Here is a 20,676-nt window from a genome sequence, read left to right as displayed (position 1 = left end):
ATCCCAACAATTATCATCCAGTTAGTCTGACATCTATACCAGGAAAGATTCTAGAGCAGATCATTAAAAAGAGAGTCTGTGAACATCTAGAAAGCAATGCCATAATCACAAAAAGTCAACATGGGTTTCTGAGAAAGAAGTCATGCCAGACAAACCTGACCTCTTTTTCTGATAAAATTACCAGCTTGTTGGATGAAGGGAATGCTGTGGATATAGTATATCTTGATTTCAGTAACATCTTTGACAAAGTTCCCCATGACATTCTTGCAAACAAGCTTGTAAAATGTGGGCTAGACAAGGCAACTGTTACATGGATTTGTAATTGACTGACTGACCAAAGCCAAAGGGTGCTCAACAATGGCTCTTTTTCATCCTGGAGAGAAGTGGCCAGTGGGGTCCCACAGGGCTGTGTCCTGGGGCCAGTGCTATTCAACATCTTTATCAATGCTTTGGAGGACAAAATTGGGGGCATACTTGTCAAATTTGCAGATGACACCAAACTAGGGGGAGTAGCTAATACCCCAGAGGACAGGATCAAGATTGAAAATGACCGGAATAGACTAGAAAGCTGGGCCAAAGCTAACAAAATGAAATTCAACATGGAGAAATGTAAGGTACTACACTTAGAGGACGGAAAAATGAAATGCACAGATATAAGATGGGCAACACTTGGCTGAATGAAACTACATGTGAAAGGGATCTAGGAGTCCAAGTAGACCACAAGTTGAACATGAATCAACACTGCGATGCAGCAGCTAAAAGGGTCAATGCAATTTTAGGCTGCATCAATAAAAGTATAGTGTCTAGATGAAGGGAAGTACTAGTGCCACTATATTATGCTTTGGTCAGGCCCCACCTGGAATATTGTGTCCAGTTCTGGGTACCACAATTTAAAAAGGATGTGGAGAAACTGGAGCATGTCCAAAGGACAGCGACTAAAATGGTGAAGGGTCTGGAAGCCATGCCCTATGAGGAACGACTTAGGGAGCTGGGGGTGTTTAGCCTAGAGAAGAGAAGGTTAAGAGGTGATATGATAGCCCTGTTTAAACATTTGAAGGGATGTCATATTGAGGAGGGAGCAAGCTTGTTTTCTGCTGCTCCAGAGACTAGGACCCAGAACAATGGATGCAAGCTACAGCAAAAGAGATTCCACCTCAACATTAGGAAGAACTTCCTGACAGTAAGGGCTGTCTGACAGTGAAACACACTCCCTCGGAGTGGAGTGGAATCTCCTTCCTTGGAGGTCTTTAAACAGAGGCTGTCGGGGATGCTTTGATTTGGATTTCCTGCATGGCATGGGGGTTGGACTGGATGGCCCTTGTGGTCTCTTCCAACTCTATGGTTCTATGATTCTTCTGGGAATTGCTATAGCTCTTCCATCCATAGACCCCTTCAAGGTCACCTCCATGCCTCCAGAAATGTGAGGGTCTTGTTCTTGTGCCTTAATTATTTATTTAATTAAGGGGAGCACTTGGAATTGATTGTTTAGCTCCAAGCATGGTTCTTGATAGTTCTGCTTCTATGTGTCACATTCTTCTAAGGATCTTCCTTCTGTGCTTAAGAACTAATGTCATATCTACAGGCATTACCCATTTCTTATCATTCCAAAAATGTCACTTTCCATAAGAAATCAAGATATAGCTACAGAGGTGCTGCACCTTTTCCTCCCAAAAGGCAACTCACTTGCACTTGCTGGAAGTATATCACAGCAGAGTCTCCAGAAAGAAAACAAAGGCGGGATACAGACCACTCAAAAGAGCTGTCTCCCGCCGCCCTAGTTTGCTGCACGAGGGAGCCGCAGCAGACAAACCGTACAGCTCCCTCACGCAGCAAAAAGAAGCCGCAAAAAGCGGCTTCTTTTTCTGGTACAGTTGTGATGCTGCAAGGCGCCAATGGTGCCCTTGCAGCGTCACAAGGGCGCCAAGATGTGCAGACGCTAGGCATCCATCATGTCAAGATGGCGGTGCCCGTATGCACAGGGCACTGCCATTTTGATGCCCTCGTCACGTGCGAGGGGCGTCTGAAAGTGCTCCTCACACGTGATGACGGTGCCCCATAGGGTCCATCTAGAGAGCGCCAAACCTGGCAAAGATAACACAGGATACGGCAACAACTCGATTACCATCCATGTTTATCATTCTATGTATCACAATTGTCCAGACGTCTCTCTTAAACTTCCCCAAAATGGCCCTGAAAAGACCCCCTCACATGTAACAAGTACAGAACCCTTCCTCTTTCCCAAATAGGACATGCCTTTGCCCTTGTGCTCAATGTGGTGCCTTCCAGTTGGTTTAGATTACAATTCCCATAACTCTATAATGGCATGACCAATAGCCTAAGATCAGTAGTCAAAACTATCATGAGGGCTCTAAGTAGCCTACATCTGCAATAGCATGTCACAGGTCAATACAAGAAAGAACAGTCACTACAGTACTGCAGTTTGTTATAAAGACACACTCAAAAATCTTATAGCTTTAATCTGTATTACATCTGTTGTGACCAACATACAGCTGTGATTTTTCTAAACAATCTTAAACTACAAATTTCCAAGACTGGTACAGCAATTCAGTGGATTGACAGTCATGTGCTCTGCAATACCTCCTTAAAACTTTTCTGAAGATTCAGAACAAGCCAACCCCATGACAACTGTTACATTACATGAATGCTAAATATTATATATGTGCATGTTCGTGCATATGTATCAGAATGTACATACAGCACAGTAAACTGTGTGTTCATTCATTGCATGATAGTATTATTGCTGCAATTCTATGGTTTTCGCAAGTGTACCACTGTGATAAAATCAGTATCTGGACGAAGCCAAGAACTTGATAATAATAAAAAAGAGGCAATAAGATAAAGAAGCCTAAGTATTTTGTAGCAATCTGAAAAAGGAAGAAGTGTTACCACAGACTAAGTCCATTCACAGAGTAAACGAGAAAAACTATGCCAGATGTAGCAAGCTTACCCATTTAGCAGAACTGGAAAACATAACTATTATCTAGGGAATGATCTGCCAATTAAGCCAACATACATTTCCCCCACATCTGAATACACAAAAAAGCACCTCTATTAGTCATTAATCTGTCAATATATCCATCTAGTTGAGACAAGTAAACTAAATTTGCTTGGCTTTGTCTCATTGTTGAAATAAGACACTCAACATTACCGAAATCCAAAATTGGTATGTAAGCCATGGAACAGGACTAATCAAAACAAATGAAGGAAGAATTCAAAATACAGGAACTAAGATAACTTATATTTAACCACAAATCAATAAGACTTAAGCAACATTTTACCCCAAGTTTTGGCATGTTTGATCGCCTCAGTCGACCTATCTTGGACCAATGTGGAACTTTGCAGAAGTTAATTCTCTGGAGAAGTAGTTCCAGATCAAAGCCATAAATATTGTGTCCCTTAAAAAGAGAAATAGAAATGAATAAGTACAGAGAATGTCTCTTCTATGCATTTAGCTTAACAGAACAGAGATGGTATGATCCTATACTATCTGAAATCTTGTGTCATGAGGAATGTATTACATAATTAGTGTCTGCTGGAGTGTGAAACATATTAACCCAAGTATGTGTAATTTTCTCTTTTAACACCTATTTTTAACTGTCCAGAAAACTGGATAAAGCAATAAAAGAAATACTAGAAAATTTCTCTTCCCAATTCTAAATCTGCTAGGAAATGAAAGATGGACAGGTTGCTTACCTGTAACTGTATTTCTTCGAGTGGTCATCTGCAAATTCACAGAAATGGGTTATATCTGCACCTGCGCAGTAAAGCTTGGAAACTTCTGGAATCACTGGGCAAAACTTAGGGCCTGAACAAACAGGCCAAAATAAAACTGTATCAGGTCACTTTGGAGGTATGCTGTTTAAATGACACACACATACAGAACTTGTAACACAGTTAAATACATTTCAAGGTAAACCTGAAAGCAACACTGCCCTTCCAAAAGCTGCATCCTTTCTGGCCCTGGTGTTCTGCCTATAATGTTTGATCCAAGTCAATGGCTGGGACCAGACAGCAGCTTTAAAGACATCCTCCAAAGGCACCCCAGTCAGAAAAGCAGAGGATGTCACTACCGCCCGAGTTGAGTGGGCCTGAACCCGAGCAAGGAGAGTTCTACCTGAGAGTTCATAACACAAATGGAGGTACCAGCCACCCATCTGGAAAATCTCTGAGCAGTCACAGGTACTCCCTTCTTGGAATCTGAGCAGCACACAAAAAGTCTCTCGGGGTGCCTTGAACTCGAAGTCCTGTCCAGGTAAAAGGCTAGCACCCTCCGAATATCCAGAGTGTGGAGCTGGTGCTCAGCATCAGTGGTGGGGTTCAGGGCCAAAGTAGACAACACAATATCCTGGTTGATGTGGAAGGCCGACACCACCTTCAGAAGGAAGGTAATGTCAGTACAGAGGACCACTTTGTCCTTGTGAAATCGCAGGTAAGGCTGGTCCATCTGCAAGGCACAAAATTTGTTCTCATGGCGAGCAGAGGTGATAGCCACAAGGAAAGCTGTTTTCCAGGTCAGCATTCTTAAGTCTGTAGTGGCCATGAGTTCGAAGGGTTTGGTTGACAAACAGGAAAGCACGAGATCAAGGCTCCATACCATTGTCAGTACCGATGATGGAGGGTGAAGGTTGCTGAACCCCCTAAGGAATATCTTCACTAAGGGATCCTTGAAAAGGGAAGGTCTGCCTTCGAACTGGTAGTGTGAGCAGATAGCAGACAGATAACATTTAATGGAAGTGAGGCACAGTCCCAAGGCAGCAAGAGTCATCAAGAACTCTAAGACTATTGGGACCGAAGCACGGGATGGAGAGAGATCCCTGCCGAGAGAAAATCCAAGAACTTGTTCCACTTGAACTGACAGGACCTCTGTGCCAGGATGGTCATCCATACTGAGTCAGGCAGAGTCTCTAGGGACAAATTCTCCAAGCCTCCAGGGAAAGCGTCTCGATGTCCAGGCGTAGAATGCGACCTTCGTGTAGGGACAGGAGGCCAGGACAGAACTGGGGCCTGAGGTATTCCCTTCAGGATAGGTGCAGAAGGGGAGCAAACCACGGTTGCCTCGGCCACTACGGCCAGTCCAAAGTCATATTTGCCACGACCTTTGTGATGAGTGGGAATGGAGGGAAGGTGAAACCATCCCTTCAGACCACTCTAATTGGAAGGCATCTCCTTGGGGATCCTGTGTTCAGGTCCGAGAACAAAAAATTGTACAATGAGCATTTTGAGGAGAAGCAAACAGGTTGATCATTGGGTGGCTCCAAATGTGAAAGAGATAGGCGGCTGTGTCGGGATGGAGGTGCCATTTGTGGCATGGGAACTGAACCAATCTGCCAGTTCTTTGTCCTCCCCAGGGAGACTGAAGGAGGACCCTGTTCTGGATGCACTAGTCCCAAATTTGAAGCGTGATCTCAAGCAGCGTACAGGACTTTGTTCCACCTTGTTTGTTGAGGTAGTACATGACGGTGGTGTTGTCCATTAGGAGGAGCACTACCTTGTTTGAAAAAAGTGCTTGAAATGCTCAGAGAGCTTTCTCTACTGACAGCATTTCGAGGGCATTGATGTGGAGCTGTCCCTCCGAAACGGACCACTTATCCTTCACAGTGAAGTTTAAAGTGTGAGCACCCCGCCCTTCAAGGGTTGCATCTGTGGAAAGATGATCTGAGGTGTGAAGGGCATGCCAATACAGACGTTGCTGGGTTCAAACCACCAGAGCAATGACTGGGTATAGGTATTGGAATTGTGAGCCATTGAGGGTTGAAGACAGGGTCGAAGACGGAGATACCAGCACCGAAATGGTCTTAGACGAAGTCTCGCCCACAAGGTGACATATGTAGTTGAGACCATGTGACTCAGGGCTATCTGGACAGTCCGTGCCTCAATTCTTCTGTAGGAGAGGTGGTCGCAGACTGCACGGCAGAGAGCCTGAAACTTGTCCAGAGGTAGAAAGGCCATGGACAGCTCAAAATCGAGGACCGTCCCGATGAACCTGACTTGTTTGGATGGGGTCAGGTTGGACTTTTCTATGTTGATCATGAGACCGAGAGACTCCAAGAGAGATAAAACGAACTGTAAGTCTTGGATGAGTTTCTCTTGGGAAGAGGCGGTTAAGAGCCAGTTGTCCAAATACGAGAAGACAGTGATCCTGTGTTGGTAGAGGTAGGCCACAACTGGAGCTATGCATTTGATGAAGACCCTCAATGCTGTGGAGAGCCCAAATTGAGGACCCTATACTGGAAAAGCCCAGTCCCGATGGCAAAGGCAAGGAACCTCCTGTGATCTCGTTGGATCCCCACATGGAAATAGGCATCTTTGAGATCGAGGGTCACAAACCAACGTCCCTTCTGCAAGAGTGGTAGAATAGAAGCAAGGGTTACCATGCCGGAAGTCCAAAATGGGTCTAAAGCCAGAATCCCTCTTAGGAACAGTAAAGTATTGGGGGGAAAAACAGTAATGGGTTCAAGTGGGGTCTACTGGCTCAATAGCGCCCTTCTGCAATAAGGTGCTCACTTCGTCAAGTAGGGTGTCTGAAGGGGTGGTGGGAAGGACAGCTGCGGTGGCAGAGAGCTCTTCAAACTCAAGACATAACCCCAACAGACAATGTCCAAGACCCACAAGTCAGAAGGGATCAAGGCCCAGGTGTCAAGGTAGGGCCTCAGCCTATTCCCCAAAGGAGTCAGACAAAAGTGCACTGCCCCGACTCAGAACCTCCACTTGCCTTGTTGGGCATCCTTCTTGTAGCCCTGTCTAAACTGGGGCTGAGTGGGATGGCGACAACCAGAAGATGAGGAGGAGGAGGACTGTGCAGGCTGACGCTGTCTGAGTCAGTCCTGTGGGTGGTGCTGGCGCTCCTGCAGCTGGTAAAACCTTTGCTGGTAAGGAGGGTACCAGGGGTGTTGGGTACCATACCGAGGCCAAAGAAACCGAAGAGTAGACGAGGACATGCCATGCCTCCTGGCAGCCGCCTTTATCGGATAGCTGAAGTTCAGCTTCTCATCTGTCTCTTTATTAAAGAGACTGGAATCATTGAATGACATGTCCTCGATGGCCAAACGGGTGTCAGGCCTGAACAACACAGCCAAGTGTGTCTACGGAAAGCCACTGAGCCCATAAGAATCTTCGACGAACAAGCCATCAAATGCCGCACCGATATAATTTGTTGAGCCCAATGGAATGGGCCTTAGAATGTATTGTCAAGGCCAGCGCCTTCTTGTTGTCCATCATCTCATCAATCAAGGGCTCCATAAACTTCATGAGATGCTGGATGTATGCTCCTATATAAGTTGCATAATTGGCAACTTAGAGGTCCAACACTGCTGATGCATAGAACTTATTAGCAAGGCCATCTATTTTCTTGCTCTCTTTGTCCACCGGAGACAAAGATGTTCTAGGTGTGAAGTCTAGCTGTGATCCCTCCACTATGGCAGAGTTTAGCTTTGGGTGTTCAAAAAGCCAATTAAGACCCAACAGGGCAATGCAATATAAATTTTCTATTTTCGTCAAAGTAGAAGAGATAGTAGCCAGGGTAGACCAAGACCTCCTGGCAATCTTCTGCAATGACGGAAGATATCCAATCGAAGGTAGCGCCAGTACCGAGCCATGGATCCTACATTCGATGGCATCCATTGCGCCATCATTGGTGCGGGAGACCTCTAGTTCAAGTGCATTAGCCATCCGAGTGATGCAATCCAAAAAGGACCTAACATCATCTGTAGGACACTCCGGTGTTGGACAGCGTGATTCTCTCTGAGAACATAGAGAGCCCTCCCTCCAATCCATCTGCCTTGGTCCAGGCCTCAGAGGGAGAGAAGAACCCTTTCCCTCCACCATTCCCTTCTCCTTTTGTTTCGTGTCTTTTAGATTGTAAGCCTGAGGGCAGGGAACTGTTTGATTAAAAATAATAATTGTAAGCCACCATGAGAGCCATTAGGGCTGAAGGGCGGGATATAAATACCTAAATAAATAAATAAACATCCAGAAGCAGGAGAGCCCTTCGGGGTCGTCGGTAAGAGTCTGTAGCACCGGGGGCAGGGTCAGAGTGAAAGTCATGATAACCTTAGCCTTTGTCATGACACAAGTCGAGGTGGGAGATGAAACCCTTTGCATTCGGAAGTTCCAATGAAGCTCGTTGGCATCCACTCATAGGAGGTACCTGCCAGTATTGTAATAGAAGACCAAATTGGGATAATGGTGGAGGAGGTCTTTCTGTACAGAAGGTTCAACATCCATCCAAGCGACCTCATCCTCCTCAGTCATAAGATTGGCTCAATCCCGTTGGGGAGGAGGGGTTAGAGCCCATGGACTATCGGCCCTACATAGGCAGACACGTGCGGAATCAAAGTAGGGGGTTAGTACCCCAAATTTCTCTTTCCGATTCAGTCAGTATCGATCTGGACGATCTGGGAAGTGTCTCAAGTTGGGTCTGATGCATCTCAGTAGACAGGATGTTCAGAGTTGGGCCTGACAGCTCAGGATCGGTGCCCAAGGCAGCAGATGGAGCTGAGGTCGTAACTGAGGGCTCCTTACGCCTCGATTTGTCAGAGGGCGAAGCTGAATGGGGCCTGTCTCCATGTCATCCTCTTATTTTGGGATGATGTGCCTTCCACATGCTTCTGTTTGGAAATTTTCTTAGGCTCTTTGCACTGTTCTCTATCAGACTGAGCGGCTTTATCTTTAGGGGATTTCGCTCTCTATTTTCCTCCAGATTCTGATTTTTTCATCTCCTTACCAGAGGTAGTGGACAAGGTGCAGAAGGGTCTTCCAGTGCAGAAGCAGAGGCCAGTCTCAGGGCTTAGTCCTAGGGTGCAGCCTTAAGTTTGAGGTCCCGATTCCTAAGGGCCTGAGTTGTCACAGACTTGCAAAGGGGGCAAGTCTTAGTATTATGGCCTTCCCCAAGACACAAAACACAGAGGTCATGGCACTCAGAAGTGGGGATCTTTACACCACACTTGCCACAATGCTTAAAGGAGGCCATTTTAATCCAAGTTGATGCAGCCAAATCAAAAGATGTAAGAATGATGAGACAGTCCAAAGTCGACTGATCTACAACAGTATCCAAGCGAAATTCCAAGAGAATGGTCAAGAACAAGCCAAAAGGTCAAAACAAGCCATTATCAATACCGAAAGCACAAGCGAAACCAGAGTGAAGTTCCTTCAAGCTGCTAGTGCAGCGGACAAAAGGAAATGGGGAAAGAGCAGGAACGCTAGGAGCTTTATAAGGATGGGCAGAGCTATCACCAAAAAGTTGCAAACTAAGTTTTGCCCAGTGATTCCAGAAGATTCCGAGCTTTATTGCGCAGGCCACGAAGAAGAAAAATAAAAGAAATTCTGGAAAATTTCTCTTTCCAATTCTAAATCTGTAACTGCTAGGAGGTCAAAGATGATACCATATCATAAAATTATCACAAAAGTCTATAGAGAAGAATTTGAAAGGTATTTCCAAAAACATGGGAAAACAAGGCAAGAATCCAATGCACACTTACTTGGGTATAAGCAGTAATGAACTCCTTTGAGATGTACTTCTCAGTACACCTCTTGCAAAATTGCAATCCTAAATAGACTTGCCAAGAAATAAATCTCATTGAACCCAATTTACCTAATCCCAACACCCTTGCATTCTTCATTTGCCTGCAAAGAGTACACATTCCAAAACGATCCTCCTCTCTGTACACCATTTCTAGATCTGTTGTTCAGCTCTTGGCTACAATTCATCCATACCGTTTGTTGCTATTCCTTGCCTTAACAACTGAAAATCACTTTCCACTTGCAGAAACAGCATTCTGTTGTAGTGTTTCTTTTTGGATTCTATCCCAGTTACTCCACTGATTTTTCATTCCACTGTAAATCATGTAACTTTCATTGCTAACATATTTACCCTAAACCGTTAGAATGTTTCCCAACACTCCATCATCATATCAGAGCAAGCAAGCCAACAATAAGAGCAGAAAAGATCTCACAGCAATAAGCAGACACAGGCAGTTACTTACCACAATAACATCTGGGTCAATTTTATGAACCTTTGCCAAGAAAAAACCAAGCAGTGTCCTCTCTGTTGTGGCAATCTCTATTTTGGCATTCTAAACAAGATAAGACAAAAATAACCCAGGTGTTAAAAATAATTTTTCATAATATTGGACCACTCCTAATGCAATTATGTCATGTTTCTACTTTTTCAAATTAGTGATAGACACACATACAACTGCAAAGTTCAGAAATCCCTCCTGTACCACAATAGATGTAACTAAACATAAATAACAGATCACACAAACAAAGATCTCCCATGCAGACACACCAGCATCTTTTCATATACATGAAAAATAAGAGAGTCATTGATCAATTTTACATCTGATAATATTATACATACATTTGGAAAACCTGATCTCATAATTTCTGAAACAACATTGTATAAGACATATTTTTCTGGTTGTTACAGAGTGAAAAGGAAAAGAAGAAAAGGGGAACAAGAGCAAAAGAGCAGAAGGACAGAAAATAAACAGGACAGTTCCACTGACGCTCATGAAAGATAAACTGCCTTGGTTTTCCCAAATGTCGCTTGTGTAATAGCCATTTTACTAAACTACCTAAACTGTTTCTACTTCATGTGGTCATAATAAGAACGGGAAGAGCCAATCGGACCTTGCTTTCCTCCTCCTCCTCCTCCCCCCCTTCCCGGTCCTTCCGCCCTTTCCTTTCTCCTTATGTGTCATTTCTTAACTCTGAAGGCAAAGACTACCTTACTACTAACATTATGGGAGCCTTTTTGACAAAAGAGCAGGCTAGAAATACTTTAAATAAATAATAAGTGGATAATAATCATGTACAGAAAGCCCTTCATTATTCCTATCAAAGCTGCTGTTCTTTTAAAGACTGACTTTATCTAGTAAAAAAATAGAATACAAAAACCAAAGCAAAAAAAACCCTTTCATGTCACTCAAACTTCAAATCGTAACAGGTACCATTCTGGCTTCTAAGTGAAAGTGCTAAGTATAGCGGGCTATGTAATGGAATCACAGATAATTTAGCAGATAAAGCATCCATACAAAAATAAAGTTAAAATATCTGTCCCAACGTTTTCATCTTCAGTACCTATGGGAATACGCATCTACTCTGTCACCATGAGACCATCCTTTGCAAAGAGATGAAGGCTATAACATGCAAAGCAGTATAAGAAACCATGTTACCTTATTCTTAACCAGTTCTTTGAAGTTATATGGAAAAATGCAATCATTTGGTTTAGAAATAACTGAAAAAGAAATTAAAAATACACAGTATGCAAACAGTTGAAAAAAATAGCCAACATTGTGTAGCTTGACTATGATCATTATTTTACAAGAAAGATAATATATGTTGCGAGACTCCACAGTATAGGGAAGTAACTATTTATTGTAAGATGACAACACTAAAGTTATTTAGCATATCCAGCCTCAGCAAGAAATAAGAAACCTGTGGGTCTCAAACTTACCAGTATTACATGTTCAGCTGCACCAGTAATATATACAACTCAGCCACAGTTGACAGACAATGCATGTAGGTTTATTGGTAGTTCTCTTTATAATTTGAAGAAAATCTTAATTTAACATTACCCCAACCCTGCTACCATGTATTGGTTCCATATCTTACTTGTTTAGGTCCTTCTCAGCCAGCCACAATTCTTCATCAAATCATGCCATTCTTCCCCATGTACAATGAAAATTTACATTTCCTTATCATCTCTTCAGCTACAATTTCAGTGATCTCCCATTTCGATGGCTGCAGTCCTTAGAACCACTCCTAGCTTCCTAATGTCAGGCCTGAGCACAGGAACTAAGCCTTCCCTGGGTCTCTTCTGTTCTCCTCCTCCCCCACTGCAACATCACTCTTCAAATCTATATATTCCTATTTAAAACCTTACCAACTGCATATTTAATCTCCTTAAATATAAAACCTTTTGTAATCCTACTCAACCACTGCTGACATCACACTATATAACAATGGTGGGCAAAATGTGGCCCTCCAGACGTTGCTGGAATGCAGTTCCCAACTTTTCTCAAGCTATGCTGGTTTGAGCTGCTGGGACATAAAAGTCCATTAACACCTGGAGGGCCACATCCTGATACTTAAAAATCATGGCCCTCATTTCTTCTTCACTGCAACATCCGCAGGCCTTACACTACACAATTACAATGCTATCATTCCACTTTAACTACCTATGGGATCTGAGGACCTGCAGACTACAGGTCATTTACAATGCTCAGCTAGAGAGCTCTTCTGCCTCATCAAACTAAAAACCCCAGGATTAAAGTGTAATCACACTGCTATATATGTGCAGTGTCAAAAGTCCCCAAAACTCTGCTAAATTTCACTTGATGCTCCAGATATAAAGAATATCTTCCAGGCACATAGGCTATCACTAGTCTTCCCATAAACCACCTATCCAATAATATCCTTTTTTTGCCTCAAGCCTCGACATGACCTGTAATGAAGCCTAAGTACTTATAGACACATTTGTTCACATTTATTTATTATTAGCCTTCCCCCCAAGTGGGATTTAAAGCAGGTTTTCAGTTTATCCCCAATTATGACATCCATATTGGCCATATGGTGAATTACTGGCCATATAGGTGAGTTAGTCAGGTTTATTAATCTGTATTGTACATGTTAATGCACTGTAAAGTTTAGGAGATGTTTAGAAGTCTTATAGAAGAATCCTGCTGCTGGAGTTTTTGCCATATTTTCACCTTATCCTAGACCTTATTCCCAACCTAGGAGAAAGTCACAAATTGTTCAAATATACAGAACCTTTTCTCAGAGAAATGGATTTAGTGTAGTAACTATTATGAAAGACAAAAGTAGGTTTTATTCTCTACTCCTCAGTGACTAGCATGTTGTAAATTTTCGCTGCCTTCCTAGATTTCTTTCACTTACAGAAATGGAAAAAAATGTTCTCAACATTTTCACCATGTACGATTGTGGCAATATGACTGGGCTAAGCCAATATGAATGATTCTTATCACTTACACCTAAACCATTCAAACCATCAATTTGAAAAAAAGGGGGAAGATTAACACTGGATTTCTACTTATACTTACCACAGAAGTGAGTTTGAAAAGGAGGCACAGGTGGTGCTTTGTCCAGACAAAATTTATGATGTACTAAAACTGTAATTGCCATAATCTACACAGAAATAAAAAAGAGAACAAATAGCCTTAATTAAACCAGTTTAAGTTCTTCCTCAGTCACTAAACCTTTAAAGCAAGATACTGTCTATTCAATAAACTATCCACACAGTGGATAACCTAATCAATAAATCTAACTATAAATATTCAGCACTTGACTACATACCTGAAGATAGAGAGCTCTCCCTCTATAACTCTCATCCTTCGGCCTGTGAGGGAGTGAACAGGCAGGCCCAGCTCCATCAGGGCTAGCATGAAGAAGAAGAGCCCTCCCTCCTTGATAGCTGGCATCCTTCAGCCTGTGAGGGAGTGAACAGGCAGGCCCAGCTCCACCAGGGCTAGCCTGAAGAAAGAGAGCCCTCCCTCCATCATAGCTGGCATCCTTCAGCCTGTGAAGGAGTGAACAGATAGACCCAGCTCCACCAGGGCTAGCCTGAAGATAGAGAGCCCTCCCTCCATGATAACTGTCATCCTTCGGCCTGTGAGGGAGTGAACAGGCAGGCCCAGCTCCACCAGGGCTAGCATGAAGAAGAAGAGCCCTCCCTCCTTGATAGCTGGCATCCTTCAGCCTGTGAGGGAGTGAACAGGCAGGCCCAGCTCCACCAGGGCTAGCCTGAAGAAAGAGAGCCCTCCCTCCATAGCTGGCATCCTTCAGCCTGTGAGGGAGTGAACAGGCAGGCCCAGCTCCACCAGGGCTAGCCTGAAGAAAGAGAGCCCTCCCTCCATCATAGCTGGCATCCTTCAGCCTGTGAAGGAGTGAACAGATAGACCCAGCTCCACCAGGGCTAGCCTGAAGATAGAGAGCCCTCCCTCCATGATAACTGTCATCCTTCGGCCTGTGAGGGAATGAACAGGCAGGCCCAGCTCCACCAGAGCTAGCCTGAAGAAGAAGAGCCCTCCCTCCAGTCCATCTGCATTGGTCCAGGCCTCAGAAGTAGAGAATAATCACTGGACCTCATCCCCTTTCTCACCACCATTCCCTTCTCTTTTTGTGTCGTGTCTTTTAGATTGTAAGCCTGAGGGCAGGGAACCGTCTAATTAAAAATATTAATTGTAAGCCGCTCTGATAGCCTTTGGGGCTGAAGGGTGGGGTATAAATACCATAAATAAATAAATAAATAAATAAATAAATAAATAAATAAATAAAGTTTTAATACAAAATAGCTTGGTAGGACAAACCTCTTTTTATATGCCTGATAAAAGTTCAAAGAACAATGCATGTTAATATTTTATGGTGATAAATTCCTACACCAACAGTTGTCAGTCTACTACTTTTCACATTCCAGGGAAGTCATTCCTCTCAAGAAATTAACAGGAGAATGAGAATACGTACATCTCTTGCAACTTGCTCTCCACTCGTCCCACATTTTTAAAGCAGAGAGAAAACTCTGAATTTCTTAAAAATTAACATGTCTTTAATGTGAGAACAGAGGAAAGCTAGCATATAAACAAGGCTGTTGATAATAATACGTATTAAACTTTGACAATTTCAAAAACAAAGAGAAGCGTTTTCCCCTAGTATGGAGAATTACCAATCCACTGAACCTGATTGTTAATATGTGATAAAATACAGGGTTGCTTTTAGGATTGTTATTCCTCAGACATCATCTGTCAGGGAAGTCAGGGACCTTGAAACTCTGGTGCATGCACTCGTAACCTCTCATCCTGGTTTCTGTAATGCGCTCTACATGGGGCTACCCTCGTGCTTGGTCGGAAACTTCATCTAGTACAGAATATGGCAGCCAGGTTGGTCTCGGGTACAACTAGAAAAGACCACACAACACCAATCTTAAGATCACTTCATTGGCTGTCAATTAGTTTCCGGGTCCAGTACAAGGTGTTGGTTATCACCTTTAAAGCCCTAAATGGTTTGGATCCAACCTATCATCAGAACCATCTCCTTCCGTATAATCCACCCCACGCACTCAGGTCCTCTGGGAGGAACTTGCTGCTGCAACCTATAAAAACTAGATTGTCTGTGACCGCCCAGAAGACCTTTTCAGCAACTGCTCCCAGATTATGGAATGGCCTGCCAGATGAGATCCGTCGTATCACCACCTTTTAAAAAACTGTTAAGATGGATCTCTTCTGGCAGGCCTTTCCTGAATAAATACCAGCCACCAAAAAAAAGTCTAACCTGTTTACCCCTGACTTTGCTGCAGTTATTGTTTGTCTGTTATTATTTTAAGTGATGTTTTAAATTGTTAACTGTTTAATTCTATTTTAACGGGGGTGAGATTGTAGGATATGGAATGTATATTTTAATGTTGTAAGCTGCCCCGGTTGCATTGCACAGAGGGGTGGGATAAAACTAAATTTTATTATTTATTATTAATATCATCTATATCCATTTCTCTTTTTTTGTTCATTTGTCTTCTAGATTTTCTTTATACACATAAAACCCCAAATGGATGAGAAAAACAAACTAAAATGAAATACCTTCACTATCTCTCACACACCACACACACCACATTTCTGGTATACAACCTTCCCAAGCTGTTAATATATAGGATACTTTAATTAAGACAGTTGGACATTGATTGGCTCAGAAAAGATCAATAAGTGTTAAGCTTAAAGCAGATTGTCAAACTACAACAAAAAATACACTCCAGGAATTACCAGTAAAAATTTGTTTTCATATCAAAAAATTCCAGATCTGAGCACACACAGCTACAGAAATAGTAATTAATTTTCCAAGTAAATATAGATTGTTTTTCAGAACAAAGTTCATGGCTCACCTCATTCTGATGAGTCTTCGTATTTTGAACTGTCTTCATGCTAAGAGACATGATCACGAGAGGAGGTGGGGGGAGATCTTTCACCACATTCACAAAGTCAGGCTTCAGTGCCACTAATTCTACTTTACACCAACTGACAGGCTGTGTCAAGAGTTCTGAGATAACACAGAAGCTATCTTTAGAATATGCACAAAAGCATACTAATATTTAAACTCAAATTGTACTTTGTATAAAGTTCACATTTCAATGTATAGAGTTTAGATACACAATAACATAATCCTATAGGGATCTGTATTGTTTTGAAAACTGTTAATTCTACATTTTATCTAATTTTGGTATTACTAACTGAAATGGCAAACCTAATCCTAAGCATGCTTATTCAGAAGTAAGTCTGAGTATGAATTTCTTACTAAATGTGATCAGGCTTTGATCAAGAAAAGGAATCCCCACTGAACCCAATAAGGCATACTATCATGTGAGCATAGAAAAGTACTCTTTCAAGAGTATGGAACACTGTAACTCACCAAAATTTTGTTCTAGTTTAGTTTGAATATGAGGCATACTTTTACTTTAAGCCATCACAGAAACAAAAGCTAAGCAGAATAAGCAATGGCATTTGAGAAGCACCAACTTGCAAAACATGCAGTTAGCACCTTCCATGTAAATCTAACCTGATACATTAAGTTTCAAATAATATGGGTTAAAATATTATGAAAATCTGTGATAACTGTAATAATATATTTTTCACTTTGGTCCAAAATTGTATACATTCTAACAATTTTGATTTTAGAATAATCCCATTTTTCTCTCCAGTAGATGAATTTTAAGCAAAATAAACTTCAAAATACCACCACTCCACTCACAACAGCTATACATACGATCACACTACAGAAAATGATGTATCCCACACGAAATATGCATACGTGGATTTTTTATTTCCAGCCAGCCTGGTCCTTTAATCTTCCTGTTCATTAACAATAGCTCTAGACTGGAAGTGTTTGTTCCAAATACATGGGAAAAAGTCTCTCCTTTCAGGTCTTGAGGAAGCTGTGAATGTTCAGCCTGAGAAGTGAATCATATTGATTACTGTTTAACTGTAACAGGGTTTTTTCCTCTAATTGTTCCTGCTATGCAAGATTTAACAATAGGAAAACCAACTAAAGCTAAGGTGGTTAAGCAAGTACCCATGCAATGAACATAAAATGAAAACATGAGCTAAGTGAAATATATCAATGCTTGAAAGACTACTGTAGAAAAACAGAAACAGGCAGCTTTTCATCACCTAGAGATTTACAATCCATGCATAACAAACTATAAGATTACTGAAGGTGAAGACCTTTGGCCTTCCGGAGGTTTTTGTCTCATACCCAGAATTCCTTACTATTGGTCATGCTGATTGGGACTTTGGGGAGCAAATCCAAAACACCTTAAAGGCACAGGTTCCCCATTCCTGCACTGTTTCCTGCTTCAAGTAACCTTGTAGAGTGTGAGTAGGAAAGAGTCCTATCGACACTACAGTAACACTAGTTTTAGTCAATTTGCATTGTAGGATATACTAATGGTGAGGGAAAGCAAACAAAATCTGCAACTTCCAAACAATTTATTTTTTCAATACCTAACTTCTTTCACAGCCACTGCACCCATACCTTTTTATTTCCTGTTTCCTCATTCAGGATAGTGGACATTGAATTCCTTCATCATCTCACCATCAAAAGGGAGTTTATAGTGTTTGCACAAGGAAAAGTGGGAAGTTATCCACCACCTCCAAATACTTCCAAATTAGTCTAAAACATTGAGTTGGAAAAAGTATATTTAAATATACATTCCTTTTTCCAAAGGAAGACTATAAGAAGCTAATACAGTGCGCCCATGCCATAGGCGGGCGCGCCATACGCAGTCTTGAGCGCACGCACTCAAGCCGTGGGGAGCACGTGGGGCGGCGCGTCCCATTCAATTGAATGGGGGCGCGCACCCATGGCGCCCGGTGTGCCACCGCACCGCCGTGCACGAGCCCCATCGTTTCCAAAGGGGCTTGAGCATAGGCGGAATTCGCCTTACGCGGCAGGATCCGGAACGGATCCCTCGCGTAAGGTGAGGGCCGACTGTATCATCCACTAATTGCACAAGACAGCCTAATGGGAAATGTAGCTACTCTTTACTTGCCTTGCAAAAGTTTAGAGCCATATTAGTTAACTAAGGCGCCTTACAGACGAGCCTAAGTGGTAGTGGTTGCCTTGCCCCTCGCGCGTATTCCGTATGACAAGATGGCGGCACCCTATACAGACGGGCGCGGCCATCTTGACATAACGGACGCACAGTGTCCGGACGTCTAAACCTGGAAGAGCCGTTGCGAGTGCGCGCTTTGGCACTTGCGGCGGCTCTTCCGGGTTGCCGGAAGGAGTGCGATTTCTGCACTCCTTTTTTGCAGCGCCGAGGAGTCGCGCGGTTTGGCTGCTGCGGCTCCTCCGCGCTGTAACCGGCAGCAGCCCAAGACCGCCCCTTTTGGGCGGTCTGTAACGGGCCTAATACAGCTTGAGCCTCCAAAATGCTTGGGATCAGAAGTGTTTTGGATTTTTTTGGGAATTCAGAATACCTAAATTTGCATGTACAGTCAGCTCTCCATTTTCGCAGGGGATCCGTTCCAGACAAACCCACCCCCTGCAAAAATGGAAATTCGCACATATTCAAGCCCCATAGACTTGAATGGGTGCACGTGTCTGTGAGCGGCTGCAGGTGCGTGCCCCATTTTAATCCCCAAATAAGTGAGGGTCGCGAATATGAAGTCCACCCAAACAGAAGGGAAACTGTATGTACTTAATGAAATATCTTGGAGATGGGACCCAAGTCTAAACATAGAATTTATTTATATTTTATGTACATCTTATACACATAGCTTGAATTTAATTTTATACAATATTTTAAATAATTTTGTGCATGAAATAAAAGTCTGTGTATTCTGACCATCAGAAAGCAAAGGTGTCACTATCTCAGCAACCAATGAAAAAGTTCTCAGTTTTGGAACATTTTCATTGCATAATTCCAGACAAGGGAGACTCAACCTGTAGCAACATAAACAGAATAATATTTCTATCATTTTTAGAGAGCTAGCATGGCATAGTGGTTTGAGCATGGGACTATGATTCTGGAGACCACGTTTTGAATCCCAACTAGGCCTTGCAAACCTACTGGGTGACTTCAAGCAAGTCACTCTCAGCCTCAGAGGAAGTCAAAGGCATACTCCATCTGAACAAAGTTTGCCAAGAAAACTCCATGATGGGGTCACCTTTGGGTTACTGTAAGTCAGAAACTACTTGAAAGCACACAAAAACAAACTAACCTTTTAAATACCAGAATTCTATGTGTAGATTCTTTTAATACTGTGATTTTTTAAGTATAAGACACACATACCATTTCCCTTCAATTTAAGAATCACTATAAATGAAGCATCATAATACTGTCTACTTACCGAGAATCTAACTTCTAAGTAGTCAGATTTTGCAGGAACATCTGGTATCTCAAAAGCATAATTCTTTTCCACTTTCTAGACAAGATATAGATGGTTGACATATTCATGAGGCATTGATATGTAAAACTGGTGGTACTATAAATTTTCCTCTCTAAAAAAAATCACTTTTTCCTTACTTTAAATTTCAAAATCTACAAAAATCTTTTTATTATCACAAAATAGTTATCCGCTTCTTAAATTTAATCTGAAGATTATAATGTTTCTTAATTTTAAACTTTTGCACAATTTATTCTACTTTCTTCAAGCGATGGAAAAACAAAAAGGTATTAAAACTTATCTTCATACAATGGAAAAAGAGGTCCACCTGACATCCAACACTAGGTAGTGGGAGGGATACTATGACTCAATTTCGGCTTCTCCTCCTTCACCACCACCACTGAAGTTAAAATAGCTTTCTTGCTTTGGTAACAGAAACATTTCACTTTTCTCTTGCAGTGTACAACACGCTGCACTTGTTTAGGGGCAGATTTGTACTCTCCTTCTGAAGTAGCTTTCTTATGTTACAAAGCAAACATGGAAGGCTTCTTAAATTATGATCTAACCCAAACAGGTGGTTGGAAACTGGTAATTTACTGGTTGGAAAACTAAATCAAGTTCTCAGCACCAAACCTGGAGTACCAGAACAGAAGGGGAATGTAGCCCACATACTTCTCATCCCCAAGATCAACAATAATGATTTATAAAGCATGGGATGATACATTCATAATAGTTCATTTACATCTGACATAGAGGGTTAACCTGTCAGATGTAAATTATACTCATACAATCATGATTTTTTTTCTTTTTCTCCCATGTAGCCAGTTCTATACAAGTAAAAACCATGAAATTGCTCTCTAGTAAGAACACACGCACAAACTAGATATTCTGTGATCTCTTGCCCTAGATTTCATAGAACTCCCATAAACAGAAATAAAAATTTTAAAAGCCATTGCCATTTCCCTTTGTAGCATATGCAAAAGGGGCAAGAACTTGACCATATACTCTAAATAACCCAAAGGCATACAATGGTAAGAAAATATTTTGAGTATTTAAAGAACTGTATTTAAAGCACTTTCAACATCCACTTGAAAAGTAAAATAATTAACAGAAAAATGTTTGAATAAGAAAGCACATTACCCTACAATGCACCTGCATTTCTGTAAGAATGCTTCACAATAAAAGAAGCAAATAGCACCCTTCCTTTAAAAAAATAAAATCTCTTACACAGCCTAAATCTGATGGATTGTGTAAGAAATTATTAGTC

General features: G+C 42.0%; 1 protein-coding gene across 7 annotated transcripts in view; it reads right to left on the bottom strand.

The window, feature by feature from the left end:
• LOC149319471 (DNA polymerase alpha catalytic subunit-like) overlaps nt 1-20,676 on the bottom strand; it is a 331,773-nt gene that overhangs the window by 283,485 nt on the left and 27,612 nt on the right. For all 7 annotated transcript variants that reach the window (XR_016280201.1, XR_016280203.1, XR_016280202.1 and 4 more), the window contains exons 13-19: nt 19,374-19,448; nt 16,831-16,969; nt 15,908-16,062; nt 13,083-13,167; nt 11,196-11,257; nt 10,002-10,091; nt 3,300-3,416 (exon numbers count right to left, since the gene is read on the bottom strand). Coding sequence is in view for 4 of the 7 variants with exons in the window: in XM_089511788.1 (XP_089367914.1) it covers nt 3,300-3,416; nt 10,002-10,091; nt 11,196-11,257; nt 13,083-13,167; nt 15,908-16,062; nt 16,831-16,969; nt 19,374-19,448 (723 nt within the window). In the remaining 3 variants the exon portion in view is untranslated. The remainder of the gene's footprint in view (nt 1-3,299; nt 3,417-10,001; nt 10,092-11,195; nt 11,258-13,082; nt 13,168-15,907; nt 16,063-16,830; nt 16,970-19,373; nt 19,449-20,676) is intronic.

This window comes from Sceloporus occidentalis, unplaced genomic scaffold, assembly GCF_023333645.1.
Source record: "Sceloporus occidentalis isolate IW3139 unplaced genomic scaffold, rSceOcc1.0.p SCAF_2, whole genome shotgun sequence".
NCBI classification, from domain to species: Eukaryota; Metazoa; Chordata; class Lepidosauria; order Squamata; family Phrynosomatidae; genus Sceloporus; species Sceloporus occidentalis.
The sequence above is the reverse complement of the archived record's forward strand: the minus strand, read 5'-3'. Positions and strand labels throughout refer to the sequence as shown.